Genomic DNA, 21,227 nt, shown 5'->3' on the forward strand with positions numbered 1-21,227 from the left:
AGAGATGGACAGAGAGTAACAGAGGGATAAAGAGGAAGGCCCAGCCTGGCTTGACACTGACCAGGGCAGACATTTATCACCTAATTAACAAGTGTCTCATCTGCATTCTCTCCACCATGCCAGCAAAACCAGGGGTATGGGGGGGGCTCACACCGCCCAGGCTAAATGTACACTAGCCACAGTGCTTTAGAGGCATGACCCTTAGAGCCTGCCACCAATGTAGCCTGGTCCCAACACTGTTTGTTCTAAGTTGGCCAGACAGCACAAACAAATATCTGGGATCAGGCTAGTCTGAACAAGCTCAGGATATGATTAATGGCATGTTACAACATAACATTGAGTTAAAGGTAAAATTAAGTTAGATTAAATTAAATGAAATGTTACTAACAAGTCCTTAACCAACAATGCAGTTCAAGAAATAGAGTTAAGAAAATATTTACTGAATATACTCAAATAAAGTAACAAGAAAATTACATAATAATAATGAGGCTATATACAGGGGATACCGGTACCAAGTCAATGTGTAGGGGTACGGGATAGTTGAGGTAATTTGTAGCTGTGGGTAGGGGTAAAGTGACTATGGATAGATAATAAACAGCGAGTAGCAGCAGTGTAAAAACAAAGGGGGGGAGTGAATGTCAATAGTCACACTACCTTCTAGCGCCTTACGGTCGGAGGCCGAGCAGTTGCCAAACCATGCTTAATGATGGTTTTGGAGACGTGGGTGAACGGAGAGTAGAGGGGGCTAAGCACGCACCCCAGATGGACCCCCGTGTTGAGTATCAGCGTGGCAGATGTGTTGTTGCCTACCCTTACCACCTGGTGCCGGTCCTTCAGGAAGTCCAGGATCCCGTTGCAGAGGGAGGTGTTTTAGTCCCAGGGTCCTTAGCTTAGTGATGAGCTTTGAGGACACTATGGTGTTCAACGCTGAGCTGTAGTAAATGAACAGCATTCTCACATAGGTGTTCTGTTTATCTAGGTGGGAATGAGCAGTGTGGCTTGCATTGAGATTTCGTATTCTTTAGATTTGTTGGGGCGGAATGCGAATTGGAGTGGGTCTAGGGTTTCCCGGATGATGGTGTTGATGTAAGCCATGACCAGCCTTTCAAAGCACTTCATTGCTACCGACTGAGTGCTACAGGTTGGTCTTTTAGGCATGTTACATTTGCTTTCTTGGGCACATGTACTACGGTGGTCTGCTTGAAAGATGTAGGTATTACAGACTCAGTAAGGGAGAGGTTGAAAATGTCACTTGCCAGTTGGTCCGCGCATGCTCGGAGTAAACGTAATCCGTCTGCGGTCTTGTGAATGTTGACCTGTTTAAAGGTCTGGCTCACATCGGCTACGGAGAGCGTGACCACACAGTCGTCCGGAAGAACTGGTGTTATCATGCATGCTTCAGGGTTGCTTGCTTTGAAGCTTGTATTGAAGGCATAAAGCTCATCTTGTAGGCTTGCGTCACTGGGCTGCTCGAGGCTGGGTTTCCCTTTTGTAGTCCACAATGGTTTGCAAGCCCTGCCACTCAGAGACTATGTAGTATGATGAGTATCTGCCAATCAGACCTTTATGGTAGAGTGGCCAGATAGAAAGCAACTCCTCGGTAAAAGGCATGTGAAAGCCGACTTGGAGTTTGCCAAAAGGCACCTAAAGACTCTCAGACCATGAGAAACAAGATTCTCTGGTCTGATGGAACCAAGATTGTACTCTTTGGCCTGAATGCCAAGCGTCATGTCTGGAAAAAAACGGGTACCATCCCTACGGTGAAACATGGGGGTGGCAGAATCATGCTTTGGGGATGTTTTTCAGCGTCAGGGACTGGGAGACTAGTCGGGATCGAGAGAAAGATGAATGAAGCATAGTACAGAGAGATCATTGATGAAAACCTGCTCCAGAGTGCTCAGGACCTCAGACTGGGGCGAAGGTTCACCTTCCAACAGGACAACGACCCTAAGCACTCCTCAACGCAGGAGTCTCTTCAGAACAAGTCTCAATGTCCTTGAGTGGCCCAGCTAGAGCCCAGACTTGAACCCAATCAAATATCTCTGGAGAGACCTGTAAATAGCTGTGCTGCGATGGTCCCCATCCAACCTGACAGAGCTTGAGAGGATCTGCAGAGAGGAATGGGATGAACTCCCCAAATACAGGTATGCCAAGCTTGTAGCATCATACCCAAGAAGAATCAAGGCTGTAATCGCTGCCAAAGCTGCTTCAACAAAGTACTGAGTAGAGGATCTGAATACTTATGTACATTTGATTTTTAATACATTTGCAAAAATGTCTAAACCTGCTTTTGCTTTGTCATTATGTGTAGATTGGTCTGGGGGGCAAAAAACAATTTAATCAATTTTAGAATCAATCAGTCAATCCAATGTATTTATATAGCCCTTCGTACATCAGCTGATATCTCAAAGTGCTGTACAAAAACTCAGCCTAAAACCCCAAACAGCAAGCAATGTAGGTGAAGAAGCACAGTGGCTAGGAAAAACTCCATTGAAAGGCCTGAACCTAGGATGAAACCTATAGAGGAATCTGGCTATGAGGGGTGGCCAGTCCACTTCTGGCTGAGCCGGGTGGAGATTACAACAGAACATGGCCAAGATGTTCATAGATACCCAGCAGGGTCAAATAATAATTATCAGCGGTTGTCGAGGGTGCAACAGGTTGGCACCTCGGGAGTAAATGTCAGTTGGCTTTTCATAGCCGACAATGGAGAGTATCTCTACCGCTCCTGCTGTCTTTAGAGAGTTTAAAACAGCAGGCCTTTGACAGGTAGCGCGTCCAGTGAACAGATCAAAGTTCCATAGCATGTTAACTCATTTTGAGTACGTTTTTAAATCCGATCAGGCCATTGATGACACTGTGAAAGTCTGTTTACTGGGTACACAAGCTAGGCTTACATTTAGACTTCGCTAGTTAATGTTTTTAGCTAATATTCAGAGAATTGTCTCTAGTAGTCCAGCCTGAGAACAAAGTTGCAAAACTCAAAACTATTCAGCCCCACAAAGTTTAGTTAAAATATTTTTGCTGTTAATTCAAAATACATAAATTGAGCTCTACAAAGTCTAAATGGCTTAGAATAGAAGGACGCGTAGTTTAAACCTGGGTTGAGTTTTTGGACCAAAAATGGGCTTGTTTTGGCCGAAATGCTTGGTATGTCAGTGCATTCCGGTGTCAATGGGATATGTGGGGGTTGAAAGCCCTGTGGCTCTCTACAATGCACCAGGAATGTGTGGAGAGCCAAATAAATGGCCATTTTGGAGATGAATAGCACAGATAATGGTCAACCCTTGCTATCAGCAACTGGAATTCGCTGTAAAGTTTGGAGTGGAAAGGTCCTTCTGATTTTGTTTTTTGTGAGGGTTTTACGAGATAGGGTTTGATCAGTGAGCGTGTGAAGTATACTGTGTGTGTTTTGTGGCCTATTATATACAGTCTCACTTCAACTGAAGTGTTTAAATAGGCCTATTCTAATTAGACTACATTTTCTGGTTATTAAAAGTTATTACTAATTATTAACATTAAGTATTTAAAGAAATATTCATTTTGTTGCGCAGTTGTACAATATACAGAGAAGAAAAGAGACCGTTTTGGGGTGTGCGTGCATAGTTGGAAATGATTGATTTGGCTGGTTTAGCAAAATGTCTCATCTCGATACGGCCCGACACTAGTCCTGGAAAACTGTGTGTGTGTCTGTATGTGACTCACTGTGTGTGTTATTGGGGAAAACAAATCCTTTTTGTGTTTATCCTTAATTGGATTAGTTGCGATTAGAGTGCTGTCCCTGTGTGGCCTGGCACAATTAGCCTGTTCACCCCAACGACAGATCCGGGATCGGTTCTGCCTATGCCAATCCTAACCTTAACTATTACAAGGTGATAAACAATAATGGCCCGGATCTGTCCTTTTTTAAATGCGACTTTCACAAACACCCACTCGGTGAGTTCATCAGTTGACCATAGCATTATGTCATGAATCGGCTGACCAGCTAAGATGCCTGAAAGCAGTTAAAATAATCCAGATCAAAACAAACAACAGACAATGTATCGCAGTTGAGTAGCCTAAGACTTTATAGAAAACAGGTTCCGGTACTGGTCTACTGTTAAAGGCATGAGTGCATCCCAAATCTCACCCTATTCCCAAAATAGTGCACTTAAGCCCTATTCAGCTTTAAAGCCACAATCCGCACAACTAAATGAGCACCTAGCCAAATAATGTGCAGTTCTTTATCTTCTTTTGCTGGCCTTTGTTACACCCTGCTCCTGTGAAAGTTTGTTAGATGTGCATCCACTTTATTTTTACTGATGGCTTATTTATAGGGATGCACGATATATCGGAATCGGACGATATTACCTAAAAATGGCAATGTCGACGTTGGCCTGATGTCTAGTTTAACGCCGATATGCAAAACCGATGTCATAGCTGACGTGCATACCTATATAACGTAGGTACATGTCTTAATGACGCCATGTAAAGTTAGCGCTACACGTGCAACACAGCATTCCTAACCTAGCCCACAATGTCTGCCGTGTGGATCGAGCAGTCAACAAGTCGAGCAGTCAACAAGTCGAGCAGTCAACAAGTCGAGCAGTCAACAAGTCGAGCAGTCAACAAGTCGAGCAGTCAACAAGTCGAGCAGTCAACAAGTCGAGCAGTCAACAAGTCGAGCAGTCAACAAGTCGAGCAGTCAACAAGTCGAGCAGTCAACAAGTCGAGCAGTCAACAAGTCGAGCAGTCAACAAGTCGAGCAGTCAACAAGTCGAGCAGTCAACAAGTCGAGCAGTCAACAAGTCGAGCAGTCATTTGAAAGAGTAAGACCATTTCAGTGAAACAACTCAGGAAAAATCCATTAACGCCAAGATAATGGAATTCAGTGCCCTTGACAATCAACCGTTCTCTGTTGTGGATGATGTTGGCTTTCGCCGACCGGTTGAGCACCGGTACACACTACCACGTGTGCTATTTTTCAGATGTTGCCCTTCCGCATTTGCACAGTAATATCATCACTGCTATTAGCTTCACGATTGACATGTGGACCAGCGATATCAGCCCCATGAGCATGCCGTGTCTGACAGCACATTGGGTCGTCGAGGATTTCGTACTGAAAGTCTCATTGCATGCTTATGAATGTGCTGGTTCTCATACCACTGCTGTCATTTCAATGGCATTTGAGAACATGTTTGAAACTTGGAAACATGAACACACTAGGTAGCTCCATTCAAACAACTTACTGGAGAAATAAGCTCATCAACTGCACCTGCAGCAGACGTGATAGCCTCTGTCATGGCATTGAAACACCTGCTCAACTAAACTGCCAACAGGCTGTGAACAAGCGATTCGGTGACATTCTCTCTTTACTGTATCTCCACCGTGCTCGATGCTATGTACAGACAAAAAAAAACAGGGTTTACGTTACATGGACACAGTAACAATGCGCACCATGGAAGAGAGGCCACGGACAGACGGCTGAAACTTCACTGCTTGATATGTATGATGAAATCCTGGTTGAGAATGAAACGACTGAACAACGAAACAGCACAGCAAGTAAGTGAAATAAATGGGTTTTGATTGTTTTCCTGTACAATTGAGAGGAATGTTAGAAAATTCCAGAAAATTATGTCATGGCTTTAGAAGCTTCTGATTGACATCATTTGAGTCAATTGCAGGTGTACCTGTGGATGTATTTCAAGGCCTACCTTCAAACTCGGTGCCTCTTTGCTTGACATGATAAAAAACGAGGATGGAAGAGGGGGTGGGGAGAGAGGTGTAGAAGACAAAGGAAAATGGTAAAACAGAGGACCAGGGAAGACAGCATATTATTAAGGAATTACAGTGCTACCCTAATATTCTCTCAGTTCATCACAATTACATAGTGTCTTTTGCAGTGTCTCCTAACCAGACTTGGACTCCCAGTTGGTCCGAAGGTTATCTTAAGAGCGGGTGAGGTGGCGATGACGGGACTGGCTTCCTCTCTCACATCAAAACATACCTGCAGATGAGCGACAGATGAATAGAGCGAGAGAATGATTAAGCTTATCTTTTTTTTCGAACACAGTCAGTCATCATAATCAGGAGGTGAAATGCAAAACTGACCTTGGATCATTAACCTGTTGCGTCGAGCAATCCCGTATCCGGGAGCGTAATTATAGCCTCAAGCTCATTACCATAATGCAACGTTAACTATTCATGAAAATCGCAAATGAAATGAAATAAATATATTAGTTCACAAGCTTAGCGTTTTGTTAACACTGTCATCTCAGATTTTCCAAATATGCTTTTCAACCATAGCTACACAAGCATTTGTGTAAGAGTATTGATAGCTAGCATAGCATTAAGCCTAGCATTTAGCAGGCAACATTTTCACAAAAACAAGAAAAGCATTCAAATAAAATCATTTACCTTTGAAGAACTTTGGATGTTTTCAATGAGGAGACTCTCAGTTAGATAGCAAATGTTCAGTTTTTCCAAAAAGATTATTTGTGTAGGAGAAATTGCTCCGTTTTGTTCATCATGTTTGGCTAAGAAAAAAAAAAACGAAAATTCAGTCATTACAACGCCAAACCTTTTTCCAAATTAACTCCATAATATCGACAGAAACATGGCAAACGTTGTTTAGAATCAATCCTCAAGGTGTTTTTCACATATCTATTCAATGATAAGTCATTCTTGGCAGTTTGGTTTCTCCTCTGAAGCAAATGGTAAAATGCACGCAGCTGGAGATTGCGCAATAATTGCAACGGAGGACACCAAGCGGGGCACCTGGTAAATGTAGTCTCTTATGGTCAATCTTCCAATGATATGCCTACAAATACGTCACAATGCTGCAGACACCTTGGGGAAACGACAAAGTGTAGGCTCATTCCTTGCGCATTCACAGCCATATAAGGAGACATTGGAACAAAGCGCATTCAAAATCTGGGGCATTTCCTGTTTGAAATTTCATCTTGGTTTCGCCTGTAGCATCAGTTCTATGGCACTCACAGATAATATCTTTGCAGATTTGGAAACGTCAATGTTTTCTTTCCAAAGCTGTCAATTATATGCATAGTCGAGCATCTTTTCGCGACAAAGTATCTTGTTTAAAACGGGAATGTTTTTTTTATCCAAAAATTAAAAGAGCGCCCCCTATATCGAAGAAGTTAACTCTGTGACTACTGCATCTCTCTCTTTCAATGTAAAGCGTCTCTTTAATAATACTTCCTGTATAATATCCCTTCTAACAAATCATGATAACATTGGCTAGATAGATGCATGTGACAATAGCAGGATCTTATCAAGGATAGCGTCACAAATGAATACATAAATACCACTTGAAGCTTGATGAGTTGATCATTTGAATCAGCTGTGCGGTGCTAAGGCAAAAACAAAAATGTGCACCCCTTTGAGTACCCATTCCCAGGACTGAGAACCACTGCTCTTTGTTGGTACCTCTTAAACTATAGACAGGCTTTCACAGCTCTCTGTATCTGAGGACAGAAAACCTCACACGAAATAGACTACACAAAAGTACAAGCTCTATCCAGAATAACCTACTCTCTCACTTTGATACCTGTGCCTGCTATCATTTCACCCTCCTCCAAAAAAGACAAATGTTTGCCATTATCAAGAGTGGCACTTTGGCTAAAACAATATCCTACGTAGTGTGGGAGGACTGCACCTAAAAATGCTGGAGACTCATAATTAAATGAAGAGCCCGCATGTATATGTCCTTACCAAAAGACGAGGAGTCAGTGGTAGGGTTCACATGACGTGAAGCACAGCAAGATTCTCAGTAGACGGGGCATGGGATGTCAGGAACAGTGACCCCATTGTCAGTGTTTCCAGATTATCCTCCTGATAAAGCAGGTCCTCCACCTGCTGAATCTGGAATGTTCAAAATAAACATATGTATTAGTGATTATACATTTAGCAGCAACAGGGGCTTTAATAGTCCAGTGAAAATGGCTGCGTGTTTGTGGTGTCAGCTGCTAATTTTAAGATTTACATCTTAAGGTTTTTTTTAAAGAATGCACGTGAGACGGGTTCCATGTACAACAAGACAGGCAGAGAGGAAGAGAGAAAAATAACACCAGTTTAATTACCTCTGATTGGGGACACTTTTGCCAGCAATAAAGCTTCCACGGCCTGTTCCTTGTACAGTGAACATACATCTGGCAATATCTACATTTTTGACCCCTTGATCAGCTTGCACTCTGAAAGTAAAGAAAATATCCTATTTTTTGTAGATATGAAAACAATAACTGAGATATGACCGTTCAATCTAAATGAGCAGATTTTCAGTATACGTCAATACAGCACCGAAAGCCCAGTCTGGTATTGTGGTTGTTCATTAGGTGATGGGAAATATGCAATTTGCATACAAAATAATATACTTACCTTCCTTAAATCCATCTATACCGCCAACGATGACAATGTTGTATCTTGAAAAAAAGCATTGGAATTCAAAGTGAAATGTTTAACCTATTATCCTGCTTCATTATTTATGTATTACCAGTTGATGAACAACTCCAATTTCATACATCATTGAACATTTGTCTACGAATAAGTAAGAATACAAAAGTGAATCACTTTGATTTGGAGACATTATACATCTTAGCACCTTATCAAATTATGATTTATATCAATTTGGATGAGAGACTGGAGCAGGAACAGAGTATTTTTGCCGAGCAATGCAACTAAGCTGGATCATTCTGGCAATGATACCTGCGCCATCTACACGCTGCAAAGACTCCCTAACTCTTCGCCATTGTACTCGAAGGCCCATTGCTTGGTGACTTCCTTTGACCATTGACCACTTCCTTTGGGCGTCCTTGCCTTAATGGCCCCGACTTTCTGGTCTAACTCTTCATCTGACATATTAGAAAGCATTTCCTGACAGACGGTGTTCTTTCATCCTTCTGTAAAAAAAAAGCTTACCGTTACTGTCAGGAAATACGATTATATATCGACTATGAAACACATAGGACATGGCCTGCTTATGAGTTGCCATGAAAGAAAGTTATATGAATTCAACTGAAAATGGCGAGAATAGGCATTTGTAGCGAAATGTTTTTGGTTAGCTTGAGAATACTAATTGCATTATTTATCATTCTACAGTATGTATATCTATGTAATATAGTAGAATGTTAGGAACCGACACTGAATCGTAGGAGCTAACTACTAGCTATGGAGAAGTTGGACGGAAGAATGCCCAGTGTTGCTTACCTGAGATGCCATCATCACACAGTCCTTCGTAAGGTGTCTGCTATGACTGACTTTGTGTCGGAAAGATGTATTTTCAAAAACATTTTTTGTTCTCAATATTTTTTGTGAATAAAATACATAAAGCTTTGCACTCTATTACAAAATATTTGATTGCACTTTTTTATTTTTTGCTTTGAAGCTTCATTTTGCTTTCAGAAATTATTTTTAATTGAAAATAGACGTTTTGCTCTTGATAAAAATACATCAATTTGTTGGGGAGGGGGGGATAATAGCTGAACAATGGACTATTCAACCTTTACTAAAGAATAGTCTAATAGCCGAACTAGGTGTGAGGGGGGGGGAAAAACGTCCTATCAACGACCAGATTTGCCCTAACGACCAAGGGGGAGTTAGAGCACTGATTATGCTTTTGGGTCCCAATGCACTTCGGTGTCTCTAACTGGCAATGAATGGGCAATATAAACCAAATAATAAACTGATAATTGTGCACGACTTCAAATGAAACAAGCAGGGAGCAGGTTTCAAACCCGAATATGGCCGGTGTCTAAACGTAAAAAAGAAAAGTGTAATTAAATTGTTTCCAGCAGCACAGTTAGTCACCAATGCTCTGGTTAACATGAAAACTACCTAACCATCTCTGCGAGGGTGAGTAAAATGGTCAGTGGTCTTATTTGTGCCTGGAAGTAGCTAGCAAGCTAGCCAATGTTCGCTTCTGTGCTTGACTGCAGTTGTAAGATCAGAACGCTCATATCAACCCTGCCCCTCAGCCTGAACGTCCAGTGTGTGCTCCAAGAGCGAAACGGTCTGAATTTACTCAGAGGGTTTTTCATTTGTAATAAAATAGATACACCATAATATTAATCTAATTAAGCAAGTACCAGTCAAAGGTTTGGACACCTACTCCTTCCAGGATTTTTTTTATTTTTTTTACTATTTTCTACATTGTAGAATAATAGTGAAGACATGACAACTATGTAATCAGTACTCCTTCCTCCCCATCTTGGAATGGAACCCCGGTCTCTCGTCAGGTCCGCACGACACAGGGATTATTTCGCTAAATAGCCCAGTACTGTACTGCCAACCATCATGTTATCCAGCGCCATATTTCCCGTTCCATCCTAACAGAAACCCAGAGGTTCTTTCATTTTTCATGGAATAGAAACACCATAATAATTACCAGTCAAAAGTTTGGACACACCTACCTATTCAGTCCAGGATTTTTTTCAATAATTCTACATTGTAGAATAATAGTGAAGACATCACAACTATGAAATAACACATATGGAATCAGTTAAGAACTAATTCTTATTTACAAGGACAGCCTACTCCTTCCTTCCCATCGGGTGATTAAACCCCAGTTTCCCGCATCTCAGATGCCCTCCGGTGGTCAAACTAGCAATAACTTGCATTAACCGAAAAAATGACTTGTCATTTAGATAACGTGCCACAGAATGCTGCAGCAGCCCGCAAGGTGTGCCGCAACTTTTAAAGGAGGAACCACTGTACGTAAATGCCAACAAAATAACTTGTTTGTGTGGTGTAACCTTAACTAGGCAGTTAAGAACAAATTCTTATTTACAGTGACAACCTACCCCGGCCAAACCGGGACGATGCTGGACCAATTGTGCGCCGCCCTATGGGACTCCCAATCACGGCCGGATGTGGTACAGCCTAGATTCGAACCAGGGACTGAAGTGACCCCTCTTGCACTGAGATGCAGTGCCTTAGACTGGTGTGTGTGTGTGTGTGTGTGTGTGTGTGTGTGTGTGTGTGTGTGTGTGTGTGTGTGTGTGTGTGTGTGTGTGTGTGTGTGTGTGTGTGTGTGTGTGTGTGTGTGTGTGTGTGTGTGTGTGTGTGTGTGTGTGTGTGTGTGTGTGTGTGTGTGTGTGTGTGTGTGTGTATATGCTAACTATTTAACTGTACTAGAATGCTTAAAAGGCTGTTAAAATTGTAAATATTGGTTATCGGTATTTGGTTTTTTTGGGCAAGGAAAATATTGTGTATCGGTGCACCACTACTTACATACATACCTTCTTTTGTCTCTCCTGGTTTAACGTTCACCTTGAATTTAACACCTACAGTCACTACTACTGGTACTGATACTTCTGCTGGTACTATTACTACTACTATTGCAATCACTACTACCACTACAACTTACACTGCCATAAAAAGATGGCTCAACTGAAGCAAAAACACGTTTTTCTTCAGGAAATTGACCTTTTCGCTCTTCTCTCCTCCAGGCCCAGATAGCCTTCCTGCAGGGTGAGAGGAAGGGCCAGGAGAACCTGAAGAAGGACCTGGTCAGAAGGATCAAGATGCTGGAGTATGCCCTCAAACAGGAGAGGTGAGGACCACATTACACTCAACTACACCACACCTTCAGTCTTTATGGTAGGGGGGGGCTTTGGTTCTAGGGGGGCTGAGTGAGTGTCTACTGGTTGGTTTTGTGCATACATTTTTTCTGTTTTGCGCGTACCCTTCTCACACTGTCATGCTGAACCGTACTGTGCTGGCTTGAGTATTTTCCTTTCAAACTGTCTTGAGCAGTACTGTTCTAGAACTACGGTGGATGTGTAACCAGGCCAGCACAGAACAGGTCAACTTGGCTGGATTCAGCTCGGGAGTGCCAGTTTCCCAGATCTAAATCAGACAAAAGCCTGCAGACACTCAGAAGGCCTCCAGGACTGGAGTCACCCATCCCTGCTAAGTACTGTCCGGATTATGTCAACATAGCTATACATCATAATCTGCATGCCAAACATAACTGTATGCGCTCTGTCATTTTTTAAGCATGTAGTATGCTAGCTATGATCAATACATTTTCATAGACCCAAAATCCCAAGGGGGACTCATCTCTCACTCAATATCTTTCCCCACAACAACAGGCTTGCTACAGTGGTTCTTCCTTTAAAAATTACGAGCTTATGCTGTGACCGTTAGTGGTAGATGTTGGTATTCTGTCATTGTACCACACTATCACAAGGGGGAGTTAGAACCCTGATCTATCGGTAGTCTAAACTGTGGCAATTAATGGAGGCGTTTTCAGAGTCTCTCCTCTGGCACTAGAGTCCATTATCAGGCAAAAAAAAAAATGTTGGTCCTGGAGTTAAGAGAGAACTTGGGTAAATACAATGTGGGGATTTCACGTAACATGTAGTCTGACAATTTTCGAAAAATAGGCACAGTGGGCTTTTGGTTTCTTTCCCTCTAAAAACTGAAATAAATCTAAGTAACAAACTGGCTTTATTTAGAAATTAGTACGAATGTCTCATCTCATGTTCAAGCATGGCCTTTTTCCCTTTATTCAGATTACAATTGCTCACTTTCAGTTATTTAAAATGAAATCATCTTCAAAATATATATATATATATATATTTTTTTAAAGCAATAGAAATTGGTTGCAATTTCAGTAAAAAAAAAAAAAAAAGTAAGGAACTTGTCAGTCGGTCCTGCATTAAAGACCAAAAATGGGTTAAAGAAAATTGTGATAAATAAAAATACCCGTTTCATTTAAGGACCAAAAAATTGACAGCTGTGCCATATAGATTGCAAAATAATTAGGAAGAGATTTTTGATTTACCGATTCCATGGCACATGGTTTACGAATCAACACGCAATTTCACGTTCCTCCTGAAAGCCCTAATATATTAAAAAAGTCAAATGCATTCTCTCTGTCGCCCACACGCACTTGAAACATTTGGATAATAAAGCAAAGCTGACATTGGTTGATTTGAATACTTCTGACAGCTGAAATTCTAACTCCACCCATAACTTTTGGACTTTTAAACATTCCCAGAAGGAATGGATTATTATAACCTACTGCAGGCCTAAAACCTATGGGTGCAAACATTTTTTCCATTATGGGCTATCAGCAGGGCAGTGGACTCTTAAACCTTTACTCAACAATGGACTCTTCAACCTCTTCATGCCTTCTGGGAATGTTTAAAAGTCAAAAGTTATGGGTGGAGTTAGAATTTCGGCTGTCAGAAGTATCCAAATCAACCGATGTCAGCTTTGCTTCATTATAGCTTGGGCTACTTGTGAAAAATCCCCCCAACTGACAATGTATTAAGTACTCTAAAGTTTTACATTTCTAACTACAAACATCATGCAATCGCAAAATATCGGGTAAAGCATATACGGTACAGTATTTCTTCATCAACATCTTTATGCTTTTGTAAATAAAATAGTGGTAAAAATACTCTTTCAAAATGTAGATGTTTATTTCAAATATCAGCAGGACAATAGATTCTTGCCGAGTTTATGGACTTTAAATATATTAATGGATCCATAACGAATTACTATGGGAATAAATGTCACTGAATGACAAAGCATGGGGACTGGTCTTGATAAATCAATCATAGGTGTATTTATATAATGAATAAGAATTCGGAGGGCAGAAATGATAAAATATTAAAGCATTAGACCGCTCACTAAAGGCGTCAGTCATACAAAAGTTGTACTTAAAGAACTGAAAAACCAGTTTGGATTTATTTGTTAGACGAATCATTGGGTCGAAATTGCTGAACAGTACAAAACAAGAGAAGATAGATTTCATTTAAGATATTCAAGATACATTTCTTAATCTATTCCATATACTATGTTCTTACAAAAAAGGTTTTAAATTCTCTAGTACAGCCTATATTAAAAACTGTCAAATGCTTCTCAAAGTTGCCCTCTGGTGGTCAAACTAGCTCTTACTAGCATTAATGGAGACAGTGGCTGACACTTAAATAATATGCCATAGAATTCTGCGGCAGACTGCAAGCTGTGCTGCAGTACGATGCAACTTTTAAAGGAAGAACCACTGTATACTGTAAATTGATATCGTACTGGAGGAATATCAGTGGTTTCCCAGGACCAGAATTGAGGAACACTGCCTCAGTGGTATCACATGACGCGTGCACACACACACACACACACACACACACTGTGGAAATATTAGCATTGAGACATTACTATTGTATCCCATCACATACTGTTCCTTCAGAAAGTATTCATACCCCTTGACCCATGCAGCCTGAATTCAAAATTTATTAAATTGAGACTGAGAACAATGAATGGAGCCAAATACAGGCAAATCCTTGACGAGAACCTGCAAATGACTTTAGACTGGGGCAAAGATTTTACTTTCCAACAGGACAATGACCTCAAGCATGCAGCCAAAGCAACACTGGAATGGCTACAGAACAAGAATGTGAAAGTCCTTGAGTGGCCCAGCCAAAGCCCAGACTTGAATCCCGTTTGAAAAACTGGAAAGACTTGAAGATTGCTGTTCACCACAGCTCCCCATCTAACTTAATGGTGCTTGAGAAAATCTGCAAGGAAGAATGGGAGAAAATCTCCAGATAAGTTTTGCACATAGACTCAAGACGACTCAAAGTTGCTGCCAAAGGTGTTTCTACAAAGTATTGACTTGGGTGTGAATACTTATTTAAATTAGATATTTATATATTTTTTTATTTTCAATACATTCCTAAAAACATGTTTTTAATTGTCATTTTGGGCTATTGTGTTTCGATGGGTAAGAAAAATATATTTAATCAATTTTGAATTCAGGCTGTAACACAACAAAATATGGAATAAGTATCGTAACCTCTTGTCCCCTACACAGAATTATGGCACATGTTAAACGCGCGCGCACTCACATTGTGGGAAAACGCAGCACCGAGGCGGCGCCGTGTCCCCTTTAACCACATTCCCACAGTCATGTGCTGCTCACACCTTGTCATGGGTAATGCAGCACGGCTTCACGTCCCTCTTCCGCCATATAATTGCAGAATGGACATCTAGAATAATTCAATAGGGTCTTTCTCTGCTACACACTACTAGGCAACCTGCGGATTAGACTAGACTGGCTACATGGGAGGCTTTGACTGGTCATGTGGTTTGGATAGTTAAAACCTACAGTTGAAGTCGGAAGTTTACATACACTTAGGTTGGAGTCATTAAAACTCGTTTTTCAACCACTCCACAAATTTCTTGTTAACAAACTATAGTTTTGGCAAGTTTGTTAGGACATCTACTAAGTAATTTTTCTAACAATTGTTTACAGACAGATTATTTCACTTATAATTCACTGTATCACAGTTCCAGTGGGTCAGATGTTTACATACTATGACTATGCCTTTAAACAGCTTGGAAAATCCCAGAAGATTATGTCATGGTTTTAGAAGTTTCTGATAGGCTAATTGACATCATTTGAGTCAATTGGAGGTGTACCTGTGGATGTATTTCAAGGCCTACCTTCAAACTCAGTGCCTCTTTGCTTGACATCATGGGAAAATTTTTAGTCTGGTTCATTCTTGGGAGCAATTTACAAATGCCTTAAGGTTCCACTTTCATGATGTACAAACAATAGTACGCAAATATAAACACCATGGGACCATGTAGCCACCATACCGCTCAGGAAGGAGACTCATTCTGTCTCCTAGAGATGAACGTACTTTGGTGCAAAAAGTGCAAATCAATCCCAGAACAACAGCAAAGGACCTTGTGAAGATGCTGGAGGAAACGGGTACAAATGTATCTATATCCACAGTTAAACAAGTCCTATATCGACATAACCTGAAAGGCCGGTCAGCAAGGAAGAAGCCACTGCTCCAAAACCGCCATTAAAAAAGCCAGACTACGGTTTGCGTCTGCACATGGGGACAAAGATTGTAAGTTTTGGAGAAAAGTCCTCTGGTCTGATGAACCAAAATATAACTGTTTGGCCATAATGACTATTGTTATGTTTGGGGGTGGGGGGGCTTGCAAGCCGAAAAACACAATTCCAACCATGAAGCACGGGGGTGGCTGCATCATGTTGTGGGGGTGGCTGCATCATGTTGTGGGGGTGGCTGCATCATGTTGTGGGGGTGGCTGCATCATGTTGTGGGGGTGGCTGCATCATGTTGTGGGGGTGGCTGCATCATGTTGTGGGGGTGGCTGCATCATGTTGTGGGGGTGGCTGCACTTCACAAAAAAGAAAATTACGTAGATATATTGAAGCAACATCTCAAGACATCAGTCAGGAAGTTAAAGCTTGGTTGCAAATGGGTCTTCCAAATGGACAATGACCCCAAGCATACTTCCAAAGTTGTGTAAAAATGGTTTAAGGACAACACAGTCAAGGTATTGGAGTGGCCATCACAAAGCCCTAACCGCAATCCTATAGAAAATGTGTGGGCAGAACTGAAAGTGTGTGTGAGCAAGGAGGCCTAGAAACCTGACTCAGTTACACCAGCTCAATGGGCCAAAATTCACCCAACTTATTGTGGGAAGCTTGTGGAAGGCTACCTGAAACGTTTGACCCAAGTTAATCAATTTAAAGGCAATTCAACCAAATACTAATTGAGTGTATAAACTTCTGACCCACTGGGAATGTGATGAAAGAAATAAAAGCTGAAATGAATCATTCTCTCTGCTATTATTCTGACATTTCACATTCTTAAAATGAAGTGGTGATCCTAACTAACCTAAGACGGAGAATTGTTACTCGGGTTAAATGTCAGGAATTGTGTGAAACTGAGTTTAAATGTAGTTGGCTAAGGTGTATGCAAACTTTCAACTTCAACTGTAGCCTGGAATCCAAACTCTATTATGCTCAGTTTCATTTTGAATTCCAGGCTAGGTAGGAATCACAGGTGAAATGGAGCATACCAGTTTGGATTCCAAGCTTTAGCCATCCCAACCACATGTCCAGTCTCCTATTATCGGTTTGGATTCCAGGCTAGCTAGAGCCTCACTCTGTCTTAAACCTACGGAGTCTGGTAGGGTGGATGAAGAAATTTAAGAGAACCTGAACGGCATGATCTTTCTGAGAACCTCCTCCACTCGCCCGCCATGTGATTATAGCCTCGGAACGACATTTTCCCGACATTTACTCCACGTCACTCACCCACCCTTTTCTTGCTCTCGTTCACGGTCTTGTTCTCTCTTGGTCTCCTTTGCCCTCTTGTTCTCATTCGGTTTCTCTTTCTCTCTGTCGTCACTCCTTCTGTCCTTATCACACTCTCCTTGTCCATCCTTCCCCCTCTCTTTGACCCTGCCCGTCTCCCATCTGTTTAACTGTTTCTGCCCTGGTCGCCTCGCCTTTCTGTTCTCCGTCTCTTCCCTTTTGCACACTTTCTTTTTCTCTCCCTTGCTCCCACTCTCTCCTTCTCTCCCTTGCTCCCACTCTCTCTCCTTCTCTCCCTTGCTCCCACTCTCTCTCCCTTGCTCCCACTCTCTCTCTCCTTCTCTCCCTTGCTCCCACTCTCTCTCCCTTGCTCCCACTCTCTCTCTCCTTCTCTCCCTTGCTCCCACTCTCTCTCTCCTTCTCTCCCTTGCTCCCACTCTCTTTCTCTCCTTCTCTCCCTTGCTCCCACTCAATTGAGCATGAGTCATTCTGCATCATTCTGAGTTTTGACTGGTCTTATATACGTTTCTCCCTCTGCCTTTCTATGTAGGAGAAATCTTGAGCATCCAACCTACAGTTTATTTCAAATCGGTCTGTACAGATGCACAAATGCAAGCTAACATTGCATTCTGTATCTGTATAAGGTTGCACCTACTGTACGTAGTGTTGCCATATTTTGATTTATGCCGAAGTACTTCTTCAGTTCCTTCATCTGCATTCTGCACTAAAATGAAAGAACTAGAGTAAACATATTGACTAGTTTGAGAGAAGCATCCACAATATTCACCTTCACCGGTTCCCTGTGTACAAATCATTGCAGATGAATGAGAGGAGATGATTCGAGAAAACTACATTAGACTACTAAGATCCACCCCTGTAGCCCAGTCCAAGCTCTGTTTGTGCTGTCTTGCCAACTCCTATGGTCTCTGTCATGTCGAGCTCCCTGGTGGTGCAGCGGTTTAAAGCACTGCATCTCAGTGCTAGAGGCGTCACTACAGACCCTGGATCGATTCCAGGCTGTATCACAACCGGCCATGATTGGGAGTCACCTAGGGCAGCGCACACTTGGTCCAGCACACTTGGCCCAGCGTCGTCCGGTTTTGGCTGGGGTAGGCCGTCATAAATACAAAAAATAAATATGTAAAATCATTGGAGTTTTCAAGACTGCACAAACAGATCTGGGACCGGGCTGAAACTCTTGGACTGTGACAAAGTCGAGGGCTGTGTCCCAAATTGCACCCCAATCCTAACATTGTGCATTTCTTTTGACCAGAATCATAATGGGCCTGGTCAAAAGTAGTACACTAGGGAATAGTGTGACATTTGGGATGCAGACAAGGTCACCCCCATGGTTAGCAAGAAGGCTTCATTTTTAGTTCCCCCCACAATGAAATCGGGGAGAGGACTGGGAATGTGTGTCTGTCCGTTAGTCACATGCGATATCTCAGATAGCACTAACCCGATTTTGACGAAACGGTGTAATGATCCGTCTTGCCATAGAGATTCCGCATTTACAAAATTACACTGATTGGCCAGATGGTGGCACTATAAGATATTGAAAATGCTAACTTTAAAAGGTCACGCCCCTCAGCCCGTTTGACAGAATGTCATGAAATTCAGTACATTGGTCCCTCTCCTTACAAGGAACAAATTTGCCACGATGTTCCACCATTTTTTATTTTGTGATAAACACTTAAAAACGCTACTCTTCTGGCACGATCTGTATGAAACTTGATATGTGGCATCGATGGACACAGGCTTCTCAATGCATTGAATATACGTTTTGTAGTGCTTAGGTTATGAGTGTACTGATATAACGTTTTTTTTATCGGCGCTGTGCCTGTTGTTCACGCGTGTATCTGCCCTCTCATTGGCTAGAATGGTCCCACACCTGATCTTGCCTCTTCCCGACTCTCTTCTAGTCTGAATTACCAGTCTCTTTAGCTAACGTACCACTCCTTGTCATTGCCAAAGAGACTGCCCATTCTGCAATCTCAATGTGCTGGATTTACAGCGGAGTCGCTCGTTGGTTGTTGTTCACTCCGCATGTTGTCATTTTCCAGGACAACATGTGGAGCCTCAAATAGCAGAATTTGAATTTATAACCAAAACATTTTGCTGTTAGCTGGACAAGTTGTTGTATAAGATGTTTTGTGGTTGGAATTGTAGTCTCTGGGACATGGCGACAGGGAGTGGATTCGCTAAAGCGACTGGTACCCAGGTTAACTGCCTTCCAATTTAAGACATTTATTTTCATTGTTAGTGGCCACTTAAGTATCTGGTCAATTTAATGGATAATCTGTGGTCGTGTGCGATAACTGGGCGGAAAAACAGATGCAACATCGCGAGACCTCCGGGAACGCTTGCGAAGCAGACTAGGTAGACCAGGCCGGGGTTGAGAGGGAGAGAAGTGAAAAATTGTTCCTTTTAGCTGTTCATTTTATTGAAATCTAAAGGCACAACCTAGATTTGAGCCAATGTCCTAAATTATTTGAAGATGTTATTACTCTAACTTTGTGAAAGTGACAAACTGACAAGTTTTTACTTTAGTCAAAAACGACTTTATATCGAGTGAGTGCGTTTGATTTGGCAGCCTGCACATGCGCAGTTCGGCACGAGATGACCTTTACACCCGATGACGTGTTTCTGTGCATGAGCTCAGCTAGCCAACATCGCCATGACATCACCTACAAGTGTGATCGAGGATTTCTTTTGGAGAAACAGTTTTTTCGTGTCTTCATAGTGTGCTGTCTTTGACTACTTTTTTTATCTCTGGTGCTCTCCGGGGTGAAGTTTCTCCGAGGTAGAAATCTAGGTTAAGCTTCCCCTCCCCCAATCCGTACCTTAACCTTTTAGTGGGGGGAGTGCAAAAGTGATCCAAGATTGTTTTGAATGACCTCTCCTGGTAATACTGTTATTGACAAAATGAGACCTTTTTTAGTTTTTGGGGCTGTAAATAAGTGATGATGATATTGATGATGGTAATGAGGATAATGATGCAAAGAATCACTGGAAATTAGCGTAAGATGGTGCAATGCACTTAACTGTTTTACAAAATCAAATCAAATGTATTTGTCACATACACATGGTTAGCAGATGTTAATGCGAGTGTAGCGAAATGCTTGTGCTTCTAGTTCCGACCATGCAGTAATATCTAACAACTAATATAACCTAACAATTTCACAACAACTACCTTATACACACAAGTCTAAAGGAACGAATACGAATATGTACATAAAAATATATGAATGAGTGATGCCCGAACAGCATAGGCAAGATGCAGTAGATGGCATAGAGTACAGTATATACATATGAGATGAGTAATGTAGGGTATGTAAGCGTTATATAAAGTGCCATTGTTTAAAGTGGCTAGAGATACATTTAATGACATCAAGATGCAGTAGATGGTATAGCGTACAGTATATACATATGAGATGAGTGATGTAGGGTATGTAAGCATTATATAAAGTGGCTAGTGATAAATTGATTACATCGATTTTTCCATTATTTCCATTCGATGTGTCAATGTTTTGATTTATAAATCCCTTTTGTAAACGATTTGAAAAACAAATGAGTTAAATTACCATGATATTGATTAAGACAATGATGGTGGTGATGGTATTTTTAAAGTAATCCATCATCCCCTCAGTGTCTTATCCTCTTACAGAATTACCAGCACTCCACTCACCTAATCCTCTCACCTCATGGCTTTTGTTTGTAGGGATTCAATGTTTGAGTAACGCCAAGTCGCAGTCTAGCTAACCAAGTAGAAGTTCTCATATAAGCGCATCTTCACAAGAGGGCACCCATCCAAGGCCTGTATTCATAAAGCCTGTCTTAGTAGGATTGCTGATCTGGGATCAGTTTTCTTTTAGATTATAAGGAATGGACGGGGGGGGGGCTGATCCTAGATCAACACTCGTACTCTGAGACTTTTTTGCCCCACTTCATACAGTCTTATGAAGAAGTTTGGGCACCCCTCTGAGGCTGCATAATAATTTACTCTGTCGTCATAGAAAATGATCACAGTGGCATGCCATTCATTTTCTAATAAAAGCTGAGTACTGTATGAAATTAAATCAGATGTTAAAAATAGGCTATGCAAAAATGTGGGCACTCTTGTCATTCTGTTGATTTGAATACC

At 41.6% G+C, this 21,227-nt stretch overlaps 1 protein-coding gene across 1 annotated transcript in view; it reads left to right on the forward strand.

The window, feature by feature from the left end:
- The window catches only part of LOC124015271 (striatin-like), a 93,150-nt gene that overhangs the window by 40,530 nt on the left and 31,393 nt on the right, over window positions 1-21,227 (forward strand). Inside the window, 1 exon segment of the mRNA XM_046330389.1 lies at window positions 11,442-11,545. Coding sequence (XP_046186345.1) covers window positions 11,442-11,545 — 104 coding nt within the window.

This window comes from Oncorhynchus gorbuscha, linkage group LG26, assembly GCF_021184085.1.
Source record: "Oncorhynchus gorbuscha isolate QuinsamMale2020 ecotype Even-year linkage group LG26, OgorEven_v1.0, whole genome shotgun sequence".
Taxonomy (NCBI): domain Eukaryota; kingdom Metazoa; phylum Chordata; class Actinopteri; order Salmoniformes; family Salmonidae; genus Oncorhynchus; species Oncorhynchus gorbuscha.